Source organism: Atta cephalotes (genome assembly GCF_000143395.1).
Source record: "Atta cephalotes unplaced genomic scaffold scaffold00041, whole genome shotgun sequence".
In the NCBI taxonomy this organism is placed as follows: Eukaryota; Metazoa; Arthropoda; class Insecta; order Hymenoptera; family Formicidae; genus Atta; species Atta cephalotes.
The window spans coordinates 1,989,849-2,005,107 of NW_012130105.1; the positions used below are offsets into that span (position 1 = coordinate 1,989,849).

The 15,259-nt window shown below is 33.1% G+C and overlaps 1 protein-coding gene across 1 annotated transcript in view; it reads right to left on the reverse strand.

The window, feature by feature from the left end:
* LOC105622232 (basement membrane-specific heparan sulfate proteoglycan core protein) overlaps window positions 1-15,259 on the reverse strand; it is a 187,690-nt gene that overhangs the window by 49,956 nt on the left and 122,475 nt on the right. Inside the window, exon 10 of the mRNA XM_012203655.1 lies at window positions 2,306-2,413. Within this exon, the coding sequence (XP_012059045.1) occupies window positions 2,306-2,413 (108 nt within the window). The remainder of the gene's footprint in view (window positions 1-2,305; window positions 2,414-15,259) is intronic.

A 15,259-nucleotide genomic window follows, 5' to 3' on the forward strand; every position in this document is an offset into this window, starting at 1 on the left:
GTAGAANACTATATATATTATAACAACAATAATTTTTATTTTATAAGTATATAATTAATATTAGTAATAATTATATAAATAATTATTATTATTAATTTATTACTACTCTCTCTCTCTCTCTCTCTCTCTCTTGTTGAAATATTAAATTTACTAGAATTCAGAATATATTTTAAACTTGGACGTTTAAGATAAACTTATGATATATTTAAGGATATATAAATCTATGAAATACTTAAAACAAATAATACTATCTGCATATAGTATGCATTTTTCTGTGTGTAGTGTAAGCATTCCCGCTCGAATTACGACCTATCGATCGTAAAATGTTTTCAATTTTTTTAAATTATGCCTTTTAACGATTGAGAATAAGTTAGCGATGTGCACGCGGTCGTACACGGACGGACCGACCACGAAGCATGCCTCTGCAAAAGATGACAGAAATAATAAGCTGAGGTTGAAAAGAGTAGCGAGAGAGGGGGTTGGCAGACAGGGTTGAACGAAGAGAGAAAACGGATGTCGATGCAGTATACGGGTGCAACGGCCTTAAACACGAGGCCGAAGAACGCCATCGTCACAACCACTGCCGCCCACTGACTCCCATATTCTTTTTTTTTCTTTTTCTGAGCATGCTATTGTTATTGTCACAGTTATTATAATTATTGAGTTCATCGTAATATGCCGGGATCAGCCCGCGACCATTAATTTCCGGCGCAGTCGCATGCAAATCTGTTTGCGGTGCTCGCTAGCGATAAATAATGTCGGTACATGCAAGGGCGTCGCAGTATCATTTATGACTCCGCGTGAAGATACGTTTATCAGCACGCACAAGTTTTATAGATTCGTACGTGCGAGAATGATCTTATTACAAAACTTATTTCCGCTCACGCAATTAGCGTGAAATATCTCCATATTAGCGTTATAAGAAGCGCCTTCTGATTTTTTTTACAATAAGCCATTAATTCGGATATACAATATATTGTTAGAAATGTTCTTAAATTTCATTAAATTTTAAGTTACATAATTTAAACTTAATTTCATGACATTATATTAAATTTAATGTATTTATAATTAAAAGTATATTTGTGTACATATAAAATTTAATGTATTTTTCATGAAAATTTGTGAAATTTAATGTACACGTATTAATACATTTAAGTAATTACTGTAACTTAATTTTCAATTAAATTATTCATTACTTTTAATTTCATTCATAACGAGCTTCATTTACGTAAAGAAAGTTTGTGGTTACATTTCTAAGTATAGGTTTTTAAGCCTTAAATCATAAAAAAATGGATGAATCATAGTCAATTATTCTCCTCGCATTCGACTGTAATTGATCAATTTCTTAAGGTTTAAGGCTTAAAGCACTTATTGTAGATCCGGACTTACATAAGTTTTAAGTTTCAAGCCATAAAAAAATTGACCAGTCACAATCGAATGTGAGAAGAATAATCGACTGTGATTGGTTTCTTACGATTTAAGACTTAAACTTTAGGTAATGGCTTCTTGTAGAAAGCCTATTCATGTTAATCGAATTCTATTTTTTTTTAAATAAAAATACGATAATTATGAGTTTGAAATATAAAAATAATAGATCTCTTGAAAATGCATAAAAATGGTGTGCTGAATTATTAATGACAATTTGCGCGACTTATATTAAGAAGGTTTAATCGTTTGAAAATGAAAGGGCTTATTACTAGTGGAATAATCCACATTTTTTATAAAAATGTAAGGTAATCCATTCCCATACAGCACATTTTATTCGAGAAACATCTTGGGAATCATTCTTAAGATGTTCAGAAGACATTCCCTGAAGATCTTACTATATGGATTATTTCCTAATTTTTAATTTTAGAGTTAATTTTCTCTGTTTGTATAAAATATGGATTAGCCCACTGTTGTAGTAAACTTTTTAATTGTAGATGTTGTAAGGACGCACAAGAGTGCAATATTACTTCAAAATTAACTAACATAGTTATCAGTACATTAAAGGCCGTGGTACACAAAAAAATGTAAAATGTAAGGCGAATCAGCCAATCACAATAAAAATGTAAAAATAATGATGTAAGCAAAAAATTTTTGCTTATACACATATATTGCTTATGTCTTACTGTTTACATTTTTTTGTGTGCCATAATATAACCTTATTAAAAAATTATTAAAAAGACGAAGACAAATTTTGAAGCGGCTGATCGCAGCGCAGCAATGCGCGATACCACACCGTTACAAGTCCAAACTGCATGCGCATGCAAATAACTGTGATGAGTGCAGGCGATCATCTTTCAGATGTGAAAATGATACTTACGGCAATTGTGTTCATCGGATTCATCGTGGCAATCTTGCACGCCATCACAGAATTTGTTACTGTCGATACATTGCCCGTTTCTGCATATGAACTCAGTCGAAGAACAAGCTGTATACAGAAAGAAATCGAATGTTAGGTACAAAAGTTATTATCATTATTGTCAAAATTAAAATTACAACATTTTAGTCAATTTCTAAAAATATACTCGATATAATTGTAATTATGATGCATTAGAATATAGTGCACTGAACATTAGTTAGACGATAGAGAGGTATTTGATTCTTTGATCTCAAATTCAGGCGTATTTTCCGATAATCATTCGATCCTTCTTAGCCATCAAACGTTAGATTTAATTTTTTTCCAAAACAAGAAGATATTCAGTCTCAGGTTGATATTGCATGTAAGCGAGTTACGTTAGCTTAGAGCCGTGAAAAGAGACTCGCGCTCTTGAGTGAGATTCACTGAATTGATCTTACCTTGCCTGACAACACACGAATAAACCAATAATGGGAGTCGTTTGTTTAATATAAATTCTGAGAAGATCGTACGTAGCGGCGGATAACATTTCAAAGGTGAAGCAGTGGCCGTAAGAGACAAGGATAAGGTTGCAAGATAAGAGGTTGTAGATCAGATAGCGCTTTGCTGCATAGACGCGTTCACATTTTTCTTCTTAACATGCGTCGTTTTCAATATCATGAATCATGAGTTTCATGATTTTTACAAGATCGCGAGGAAACAATAAACAATTCGATCTCTCACCGATCAGACGGATTTATTCGGCCAGATGGAAAATTTTTGAATTGTTAGGTGCATAAATAAGTTCCCATGATTATTTTAAATAAATCAACTAAATATTATGCCTATGAGATCCAAACACAGGGTGTTCACGTGTAAAGAATTTATTCAATTAGTATATAATGAGATAATAGACGTTTCGATCTTATTGCGGATTTTCTTTTCAATATCTTAATAATTTCTTTTCAATATAATAAAATTAAACATTGATAAATCATACAATTACAATTACTCTTAAAGCGCAGTTTGTAATTGTATGATTTATTAATGTTTAAATTTATTATTTTGAATGTAAAATTAAGATATTGAAAAGGATGTATTTTTTTACTTCAATAGGTATAATATTGGGTTGATTTATTTTTTGAAACCTGTCAATTTGTTTTTATTGCAATTTCAGATAGTATTATAACAACAGTGTATTTAAATTTTCGCGCCCAACTTTTTCATTAGTAAGATTGATCTAGTTTCAAAAGTTACGTAACAATCCGCAGTTAAACATTTAACTACACTGAGAAAAAATTGTTTATTTGATTAAATTAATTTAGATCGTTTATATGTATGTATGTGTATATTTTTTATGAAGTATATATGTATTTAAAAGTCAAATATATTATATTTGATTTAAATACATACATTCTCCAACAAAAAATATATAGGAAAGATGAATTAAATTAATATAGTCAAATGAACAATTTTTTTTCTTCGTGTTTATTTTAGTTTAATTAAATAAAAAAGTGCATATATTCGCCATTACCTTCACTATTTTCATTGCGGTAAAACCACCACTGAAACAACTAAAATAATTTGAAACTTAGACAATACTGTATCGAAAAGAGCGTGTCAAGATTGATTAAAAAAATGAATATGATTTTAAAATATGATAAATCGCGCTACGAAGTATTCTTTTGTCGTGACATCTGTAATACATAAACAATATAATATTTGTATAATATCTACATATCTCCGAAGGATGACATATACAAAAAGTAATAAATTCGAAAAGCAAATACACATTTTGATTGAAATGTTTGTATCTTTAGTATTAACAGATATATTTTTGAAAAAAGTCGTGGAAATTACATATCTAATATTTACAGAGTCAAAAACAATAACAGTTTAGGAAATAGATTATTCTTTTATAAGATAATTATTGAACAAAATTTTATATAAATTACTTCAATTCTGGATAACGTTTAATTTTAATAGATATTGTTTTCAATTGTTTACTAGAATTTCATTCTTTTCCACTTCGACTCTTCTCGTATCGCACAAAGTCAATTGTTAATTGTCTCTGAATGATACACAGCCGGACCGCAAACAGCGGACGCAATTTTTTTGTTAGTCGCTCGTCCGGGCTCGTTCAATGATCGAGTCCCCTCGGGTTTCGAAATCAGGAGCGTGCAATCGTTCGCCGGCTATCCTATTTCAAATAAACATTCGCCCGCTCGCAAGTTCGACTCCAATTTCATAGGCCGGACGCGTGCTCGTCCGTTTCTACTTACTGATCATGACCGCGTTTGCCGCTCGAGCCGCGAACGCGGGCAACCCATTTTCACATTTGCCCTATCGACTAATGCGAAGAGACACTCGTGCGACTGAAAAAGTGACTTGATAAGTACCAAACACAAAGAGTAGGAAAAAGAAATATGATGCTGGGCTTCAACTAATAAAACTAAAGTCGATGCTTCGTCAAGCTAAATAAAACACAATTTTACATGGCAAGAGAAAAATTGTTTATGTATTATATGTATATAAAATAAAGTAAATAAAATATATATGCATATACATACATTTATTTATTTATTTTATTTATATAAATACAAGCATAGAGAGAGTGAGAGAGAGAGAGAGAGAGAGAGAGAGAGACAATAAAAACCAAAACTTTATTACAATTTCAATTCTCGAAAAATTATATTGAATATTATGAAATAAAAAAAATATATACATATGAACCAACCGAGTTATGCTATGTTTTTCCAAAATTTGTAACAAACATTTATGTTTTTACTAAACTGAAGTTTACAATAAGCTTTTGCATATGCGCGCGGAAATAATACGTAAATGTGCATTGCAACTGAATGAAAATTGATGAAACTTTAAACGGGTGTATTAAAAAGTGTCCATTTAATTGCTTAATTTGGAGAATCTTATAAGTTATGTACGTAATTAAATACACGTAAAACGATGCGTGAAAAGAGGATCTAAGAGCTTTTGGGAAGTGCAGCCTTTGAAAGTTACGGAGAAAAAAGGGGTAAATCGCGCGAAAGCATGTCATTTTGTCTCAAGTGTCTCGGCGGCGAGGCCACAATATTGCATTTGCCGCTCGAATTGCGCGACTCTCGATGGAAGAAGGCAGCAGCTGGGAGAGAGGAAGGAGAGAGAGGCGGCGATGGGTTGCGCACGGGGGTTGATCACGTTGTGTAACAGCGACCGGGTATGCTTTGACACAGGAAACTGTCATTCGATGGTAGTGCTCGACGCTGAATCGCGATAACGCAACGGCGCGATGCAGGCGCGACAGGAATGCCCCTTAAAGCGTTCTCTACCCGGGCGCATTACGCGCGTCTCAGGGCGGGCTTGTGCCAACGTGCAGGTATCTCACGTTACTCAGGTGGCCACCGAGTAGTAGAGGCTGCTACGTTGAAATTCGCACCGCGAGCGGAGCGTGACTGCGCGCAATGCAAATCAAACCGCTCAAGCTTGTTCATTAAACAGACCAGCGCGCGCTCTGTCTCTTCTCTGTTCGGTGGATAGACGAACCGTAAGTCAATAGGATCCTAAACTCAAGGGTCGGTTACTTCGCGATGTGCTTCATGATTCGCGTTTGTATTCACAAGTTTTTCGTATAAATGTTTCGACTTACTCGCGAAGCTCTTGAACCCTAAAATGATCACGTTTGATTACAGAATTCGACAATTCTGTGAGATTAATTATTATAATTAAATAAGATTAATTTGTAATTTATATAAAACATGTATTTTATTAAAAATATAACTCTCTTGATTATAATATATTTATATAAATATTTTCCTGCTTCTTTAATCTTAGTATTTCCTAATTTTAGATAAAACAATTTTTAGATAAAAATAATATTATTTTGTATGCGTACCTCTTTAAATATTAATTTTGTACCTTTATATTTAACACTTCGTTCTTTCTTATATACTTCAAAACCTATAACGACGAAATTTTTATAAGCTGTTACTATATTTAAAAAATACTCCTACACATATAGTAAAATGTATTCCTTAAAAAGAAACAGATATTATATTAATATCAAAAATCGTAATTTTGATTTTTATTATCTTTTGTAATATTACTGCGGAAAAAATTAGAACTTTCGACTTAAACACATCATATCTTGATTCATGTATATGCAATATTCATCGCGAAATGAAAATAACCGCAATATGACGACGAGAAATCTATAGTTCAACTGTTCATGGTACCGAAAATAAAATCATGTTCTTTAAATATTTAATGTTTGTGATATCACAGAGATATTGACAATGTTGAGCAATGTATTAGCAGCGTAACATCGGAAATATGGCGTGTCCCATAGGTATATACATCTGATAAATCGTGAAGCGATTTGGATCGAGGAAAACATTATTAATTCAGAATGTACTGCTTTTACTCGAACATCCTTTATACACTGCATTTAATTGCTCTAATCGTAAAAAATTAATAAATACGTTTTACTGACGACGTATAAAGCCACAATCTCTCTCGACGTTATTTGAACAAATTGGCTGTGCTAATAGATGTTTATTTAAAACATATTCACCAACAAATTTGTATCCATGGGTATGTATACAATACATATGAGAGAACAAATAATATCTTGTTTTAATAACACCGTAAACGTAATATACCAAAGAGTAGTAGCGCAATCCGTTTGGCGCATTAATTTACATTCTACTATTTCAAAGTGCACGCCCGCAATCAGTTCGCTGCTTTTCGCGAGCTTCGAGGCTTCGTTAAAAGCTGCACGAGCTGTTGCACGCGATATTAATGTCGTCGTTACGATACGTCTAAAAACTGGATGGTCGTGACAAAAAGAAAAGGTACAGTCCGCGGTGCGCCTCATGCCGCTACTCCCGACGAAGAAGCAGAGTCTGACAGGCAAAGTACACGAGCCAAGTTCCCGCTGCCTTGTGAATTTAAGGAGGGTAAAGCAATTAAGTCGATAGAACGCTCGCCACATTTGCGAGATTGCTGGATTACGCGACGTTCCGTGCATGGGAAGGAATATATTCTATCTTTCAGCGAAAGCATTCGAGAATTAACCACCGGAAATAATAAATTAGTATACATCAAGATGATATATTTTTTCTTATCATTGATCGTTTTATGCCATTAATGTTATCAAAAAAAAAAGATAATCATTTAATTTGTATTGTATTTATCTCATTGTAATGTTTATTAGGTATCAAATTATATATTTAATTACGTATTTTAGTGAAGAGAGTTTGATATTCATCAGTTTATATTAAGATGATCGTGCCTTTTGAGAAAGCAGTATATCGTTCCAAAGACGTCCGCTGGACGCTTTTCGTATTCTCATAACAACTTCAAGAAGCGTACTTTGAAATAGAAGAACGTCAGCGTCTGCAACCTCGTTGCAGTCGAGGAGCACTCTAGCCATAAATTACACGAATAACTTCCCCGCACGTCTTAGCTACCGAGGTCTTTGTAGAAGGTCCTTGCGCGCGATTCCGTGCACAGTGCGTCTTTTGCACGCGTTAATCGGAAATAAATAGCGGAGAAAAAATAATTTAGTGAGCACGCCGACCAAAGATCGGGATTGAGAAATGCGAGTACAATGGAAACTCAGCGGGAATTATTTTTGAAATTTTCAAATATTACGTAACATACATAAAGATATTATACAAGATACACTCTAAAAAATACATCATGGATTTTAAATCCATGTCATGATGATATTGATATAAACACTCGATAAATTTATAGAAGTTTTAAAAATAAAGTTCTTAATTTCTCGAAAATCTGGAGGATGGAATTTTTTTGAACCTTATCTGTATACATTCTTTTCAGCAGCTACTAATATCAAAATTTAATTTTCATTAACATCGAATATTATCTATTGCCAAAGTACTCCACACTATATAGATTTGTAACAGAATCATATATGTATATTTGTAGGATATTTAGATTAGTCAAAATTATATACGTTTCGTTTTTTATAAAAAGAAGAATATTTAATTTATAATATTTAATTATCTATTGCTGAAGCAATATATTTATAAATTAAATATTATAAATTAAATATTCAATCCATACACACAGATTTATATCTGTATATTTTCTTTTCAGCAGCTAATAATACATCAAATACTATCTGCTGCCAAAGCATTCCGCATATGTAGATTTGTAATAGAATCTATATATACTTGTATTAGCCAAAATTATTTATGTTTCGTTCTTTTTTTTTTATAAAATTGTATTCGTCTTTTTTTTATAAAAAGAAAAATATTTAATTATCTATTGCTGAAGCAAATTCATATACACAGATTTGTAATTGAATTGTAATTGAATCAGAATTAGAAGCAATCACAGAGATAAAATTAAGAGCAATGCAAGCATATTATTATTAATTTAATTTAGCACTGATGAGTGTTAATTCTCCTATCAAAACTGTTCTGGGAAATTAACACTACACAAATAGCACTCTTAAACCAATTTTCATTTAATTTGATTTTCTACTTAATTATCGTCGCTCTATTTCCATGCGAACTATTTAATTTATTAATAGCAGAAAGATCAAGAAACTCGAACGATCTTTTTTTCTCTTCGATCGATTATCCGATTTTCAACGTCAACCAGATATAAAAGAGCAAGAGACGTGGCGTACTTGGAACACCACAAAGACTGCAACTTCCAAACTTTTCCCGTTCTAAGCGTGTTAAGATTAAGAGTTATAAAAGAATCAGCCCATAAAAATGTATATTGTAAACATGGGTCCTTGGGAGAGAACGTTAACTCAAGGGTGGCGGCAACTGCCTTCTTTGCGACGTGAAAAAGCCTCGCAAACTTTCCCATTTGCCTATTTTACATACACGATGTTTTCCTACTTAATATTTCACTCTCGCAAATTATCATCTTATTCCGGCTCGGATGTTGCGCGAAAATTCATTTTTAAACAATCTCACCAGAATATATAATCCGTACTATTAATTATGAACGTGGCAATGCACATACTTTGGTACGTATATGAGAATTTATTAACAAGCAGTTGAAGAAATGTATATGAGAAAAAATTTAGCTAGATACAAATCTGAAAATAATTTTGTTGGATTATCAAAATAATTATATAAAATTAAGCAATGATGTCAATCAATGCTACAAAACAAATTAACATTTTAACATTTTAACAATTTAACATTTAACCAATTTTAATTTTAAATGTTCTATATACATATAGTGTAATTGATATGGAGTATTCTACCTTCGAAATTTTTCCATGTGTAAAATTCCACACTTGGAAATCCGAAAAATATATAAATTATTTTTTGACGAAATAATTTATTATTTAATATTTTATTAAAAATGGAAGTTGATTAAACTATATATGAAAAGTTGCGTGTTTACAACTCGATTAGCGGTTGTCTCTTTCACGATCGTCGATCAGTATTTTACAAGTGTTCAGATGTAGCGCTTCGACGAAACAAAAATAACATTGATCACATTATTACAATATATAAAACCGATTTTGACAGGAGCAAATTAAAATTATATCGAACGATGTTTTATAATATAGTAGAGGCAAGAAAATAGAGATCTGTAATTTAAAACGTTAATTTTTTGAAAAAAGATAACCGTGAGAAGTAATCGTGAGAGAGAATATATCAGAATATACAAAAATGATGAAACTTCTGCTTACAATCCTGGCAATATCCTGCACTACGGAAAAATCTTTTTCGACTCTTAGGAAATTAAAAACTTATCTACATCCTCTGATGCTTCCAATTTTGTTAAATAGTACGGCTGTTCTGCATATTCATTCGGAAATTCATTTGTCGTGCAAAATCATAATTAAAAGCTATGATGGATGAATTTATTGGGTTGTCCGGAAAGTTCGTGCCGATTTTGAAGGAAAATTGAAACGCAGAAGATTTAAATTTTAGTATACATTTATTAAATTATATAGGTTAGTCGGCACGAACTTTCCGGACAACCCAATATAAGCAGAAACAAAATTCATAGTTTCACATTTGCGTGTTCTACATGATCATATATATTATATATATAAAATATATATACTATATATGAAACAAATAAAAATATATGTGCAACAGTTTTCATGCAATCGTGAAACTTTTTTTTTGGTTATCCGTCCGCCTTTATCTCCCTTTGTCAACTCGTTATTCTACACTTGGCACAATTCTGAATCGACGCTCCTATCTACGTATAACTATTTTGATATCAAAATCAAATTATTTTGAATTTTAACGAAAATTATTTTCAGAACTGTATCTAGCTAAATGTTTAATACTTCAGCAAAATAATTTTTTCTGTTTAAGAAAACTGTTGAGAATTTCATTATCTGATTCTATTGTTGTAAAAATGGCATGAGATGGCATGTTAAGAAACTCATGCTTAAAAAATTAATAATAGATTGTCTAGATAAAATTAGATTTTGAGACTTATCTAACTATATTTTTAAATATTTTCTTTAGTTAAAATCGTTCTTTTTGTGTAAGAAGACTATCGAGGATTTCATTATTTGACTCTGTTGTTGTGAAAATGGCGTGAATCGAGAAATTTGTATTTAAAAAATTAAGCGGTTTGACATGAATGCACCATGATTGCACCTTTTAAAAAAATTGTCCTGGATGTTGCAAATCTGAAAATAATTTTGTTGGATCAAAATAATTATGTAGAACGTTTAAGCGTTGATGTCAATATGCTGCAAACAGATTTAACATTCTAATAACCAATTTAAGCGTCCTATATAATTTTACTTCTAAACAGAATTATATAGAGAATTAAACAAAATTGTTTTCAGATCTGCACCTAGTTAAATTTTTTAGATATTTCAGCAAAACTATTCTTTCCATATAGAAAATTGTGAAGAATTTTATTATCTGATCTCTATTGTTGTGGAAATGGCGTCAGAATATTTATGCTTAAAAAATCAGTTTGACATGGATACCTTGAATAGCGCCTTTTTAAAAGATTGTCTGGATGCTGTATATAGAAATTCCGTGTCACATCGCTTGCGCTGTCGCTCTGTTCCTTATCTCAAGCAAGATGTCTTATGCCGCTTCTCGGTGATGGTAAATTGCATCAGGATGTTTAACCGATCGTAAAGGAGGATTTGCCAGCGGCGTCGTTGCGCACCGCAATGCAATTACTCCATTAATCGTGCGATATTGACCGCGATATAGTAATGAATCCCGGAAAATCATATGTATTATATCCCTGGAAAATGTACGAGTCGTAAGGCTGCGCGATAATCACGTGGGGCACGTAAAATTTTTTTTTACGGCATATAAAGCGCAATTAAAAAGCCGGCGGCGGACTGCAGCGGTCGCGTTTTCATTAAATTAACGTTGCGCGACTCCGCAGATTGCCGAGATGCCATGAACCCGTGATATTAAAGCTGTTATTATTATGTGTCATTATTATATTACCATTCTCGCCTATTACCTCTGACGCGATGCGTTTGTTAATGGAATTCTAATTAGGCGGCGCAGAAACCTGCTTGTACGTCTCATTTGACAGAAAAACAAGATACGTTTAGAGAGAGAGAGAGAGAGCTATTTACATTGATACTCTTGTAATATTATAGCTTAGGCATACCGCCTTATATGCTACTGTTCCTCTATACAATGCTTATGTAATATCATTCATCTCGAATAGCTATTAAACTCAAAGATAATACGTAACTACATCGATTTATCTTACGCAAATATTATGTAAATTGTTTTCAAATTACTGAGTAATTCGCAATGATGGAATGCATAAAACCACGTATGATATATCGGAGTATCTACGATAGTACGGAAAATTGAAAGGAATCGGCAAGCTAATTAAACCAGCACTGAAATTCTGTAACTTTTAACGGTGTCGGTACAGTTATATTATGTTGCGCAGATATTTTATATAAAAAAGCTGCATAACGACAATATAACGACAACAAATTGTTGTTAAAAGTTACAAGTACAGGGTTTCCATTCTGGAACTCTTAACAATAGTGTTGATTATAATTATCCAGAAAATAATTTAGATAAAAAGTCCAAATTCGAAACATGCGTGTAAAGACGTCTTAAAGAAACTTTTGCGAAAATTATTTAAAAGGCGTTTAAAAGTCTTGTAAGTCCCGCACTGAAAAAAATTTTTGAAGATAAACGAACCAGAAGATTTTGATCATATCAATCAGAATGCTAATTGTTTCAAATAGAATTATAATTTATAACAGATTCAAGAAAATTCTGAATCTACTTTTTTTTGTCTACTTTTAACTAAAATTCCTATTAATGCAACCAGAAATTACACTTTTTTTTAAGTAATTTCGAGTTTTTTAGGTATTCTTACAGAGTTTTTTTTACCATATATAATGCACAAACGATAAGATAATGACATCGACGGTGTTGTTAAAACAATTAATTTAAAATAGACCGAGAATAAATCAATAAGATTAATTAAGAGAATTAATTAAAAGAAATAAAAAATCCTATTTTCAATCAAAATGAATCTTAATACTTAATAAATATATATATAATGTGTAAATTTTTACGAATACACTTTTTTCAGTTTTTCAAATTGCTATGCTCTCTGATTCGATATATCGGCTTAAAATTGCAAACTGAGTTGAAATATCTCAAATTTCGTTATTAATCGTTAATTTTAATAAGAGTTAATAAGAGTTAATAAGAGTTACAGAATACTGATCCAGCACATTAGGGAGTTTTTGCAATATCGTTTATCCAAATACGGAACGCTAAGATCAGGTTATAGGTTTGAGCCCAAGAATTGTCGCTTACTTAGAGACTTAAGTTGTAGACGTAAATAACGCACAAGCTTTGGCTGATGTATGACTTATTGCCGTTCTTTCTTGGAGACACGACAATAAGTTGTACGTCGCGTCATACGTGAAAGCATGTGCGTTACTTACGTCTACAACTTAAGTCTAAGTAAGTGTTACATATATTTGTGCAACATGTGACAATATTTGTGCAACATGTGACAATATTTGTGCTCAGACCTTATCTTTTTCTCAACAACTAATTAAGAAAAGGATAAGATAAGAAAAGGATTTTGTTTTTCTGGATTCACGTTATTGCAAAAACTATCTATTACTATACTGTAACGACAATATCGATATCGTTTGGCAGGTACTATATATTATATAATAAAAGCCTCGCAATATATATAATGACACCGATACTGTCGTTAAGAATTACAAGATCCTAGTGCAAGTGTTGTGCCACGTGCAATATTTCCGCAAGAGAATCGCAGTACGAGAGCGAGCATAGTAGGAGAAAAGGAAATAAGGGAAGACACGTTTTCCCCGCGCGTCTCGTCACTTAAAGTCGCTCCCGAGCAATTCGTCTCGACGAAGCGACATAATTTCAACGGTGACAGCGCAACGGTATTCTTCACGGTGTTCAACGACGCGTACCGCGAGGACGACCGGCGCTACGAAAACGTGTATCAACGCCGGGAAAAACTCAGCGGCGATATAAAGCTGAAGATATTAGCATGACAAGCAACGTGCATCAAATTGCTGGACCTAAAAGCCGGCCCTAGAAAAGCGAGCGCAACCGCCACCTCCACCGCCCATCCCTTGCTAAATCGTCCGTGCGCTTCTAATGGACTGCCGGCGGCGAAAGTTTCGTCTTCCTCTTGATGCCACCAGAAGATCCACGCGCATTTATCTGACCGCCCAAATGTGCGCGCGATGCTTTTCTCAAGTTCCTGGATGTATATATACATTTTGGCGGATTCAGAAATTTGTCAAATGGAAGGGGGACATTGACACCGCAAAATAAAATTTTTTATTAAGGTTAAATATGAAAAGATATAAAATATTAAAGATATAAAATATTAAATTATTACACTAAAATAATATCATTGAGATGTATGATTCATCAAACATTTTATTTAAAATTATATTAACACAAGAAAAGAATAATACAATGAAATCTGTGTTTCTTATATTTAGAAGTTTTTTAAATTAAAAAATTTTGGAATCTTAAAATAAAATGACTGAAGAATAAATCTAATTAAATAGAAATTTTCGGTCAAAGCGCATATTTAAAGCACTAAAATTCGCTTTGACCGAATATAGGATTTCTCTTGTCCAATTATAAAATTATATAACACTTTGCTATAAATATTTTAAAAAAAGGAAACTTTAAGGGAGAGTTCATAGCCCTCGTGGCCTTTATGACCTTCTCGTCCATTAATGGTTGTACAGGACGCGCAATCGAAGAAAAGAATGACGTGGACACGCATCTTTCCCTCCCACCAAACGAAAAACTTACATTCGGTGCAGCTTCGTTAATGCACTTTGCAAAATGTGCACCGCCCGACTTAGATCGAATGAAAAGATGGAAAGGTTTCTCCGTACATGCATACGTATGTACGTTCGCGTATACATCTTGTATGTACGAAGCACTTTAGAGATTCTTGCCGATGCACGAATGCAAATCTTGATGAACGCGTGACGACAGCGCAGGCGTGCATATGCGCATGAATCTACATTCGTATATAATAGTTATGCATAGATTCGCCATGTATAATACTCTGATTTAATATAAACGATAATACATGGTCGGCCAAACGAACAAGAAATATATAATAAAACTTATGATCGTTTTATCTGCCGCGTTCACGCAATGCTCCTCGGAAGCTATAATATGACAATTGATGCCGACGATTAATCTTTGCCAGCGATCGTTGCCCGACGGTGAAGGGTTGGTGAAGGATGGGGTGAGGTGAGAGGGGGAGGGGGAGGGTGAAAGAGAGAGAGAGAGAGAGAGAGAGAGAGAGAGAGAGAGAGAGAGAGAGAGAGAGAGAGTAGTAGTAAGTAGTAGTACGACGACGACGACGACGACGACGTACGTACGTACGACGACGACGACGCGGCCGTCGTACGTACGTACGTTACGTTAGTACTACGTAGTACTA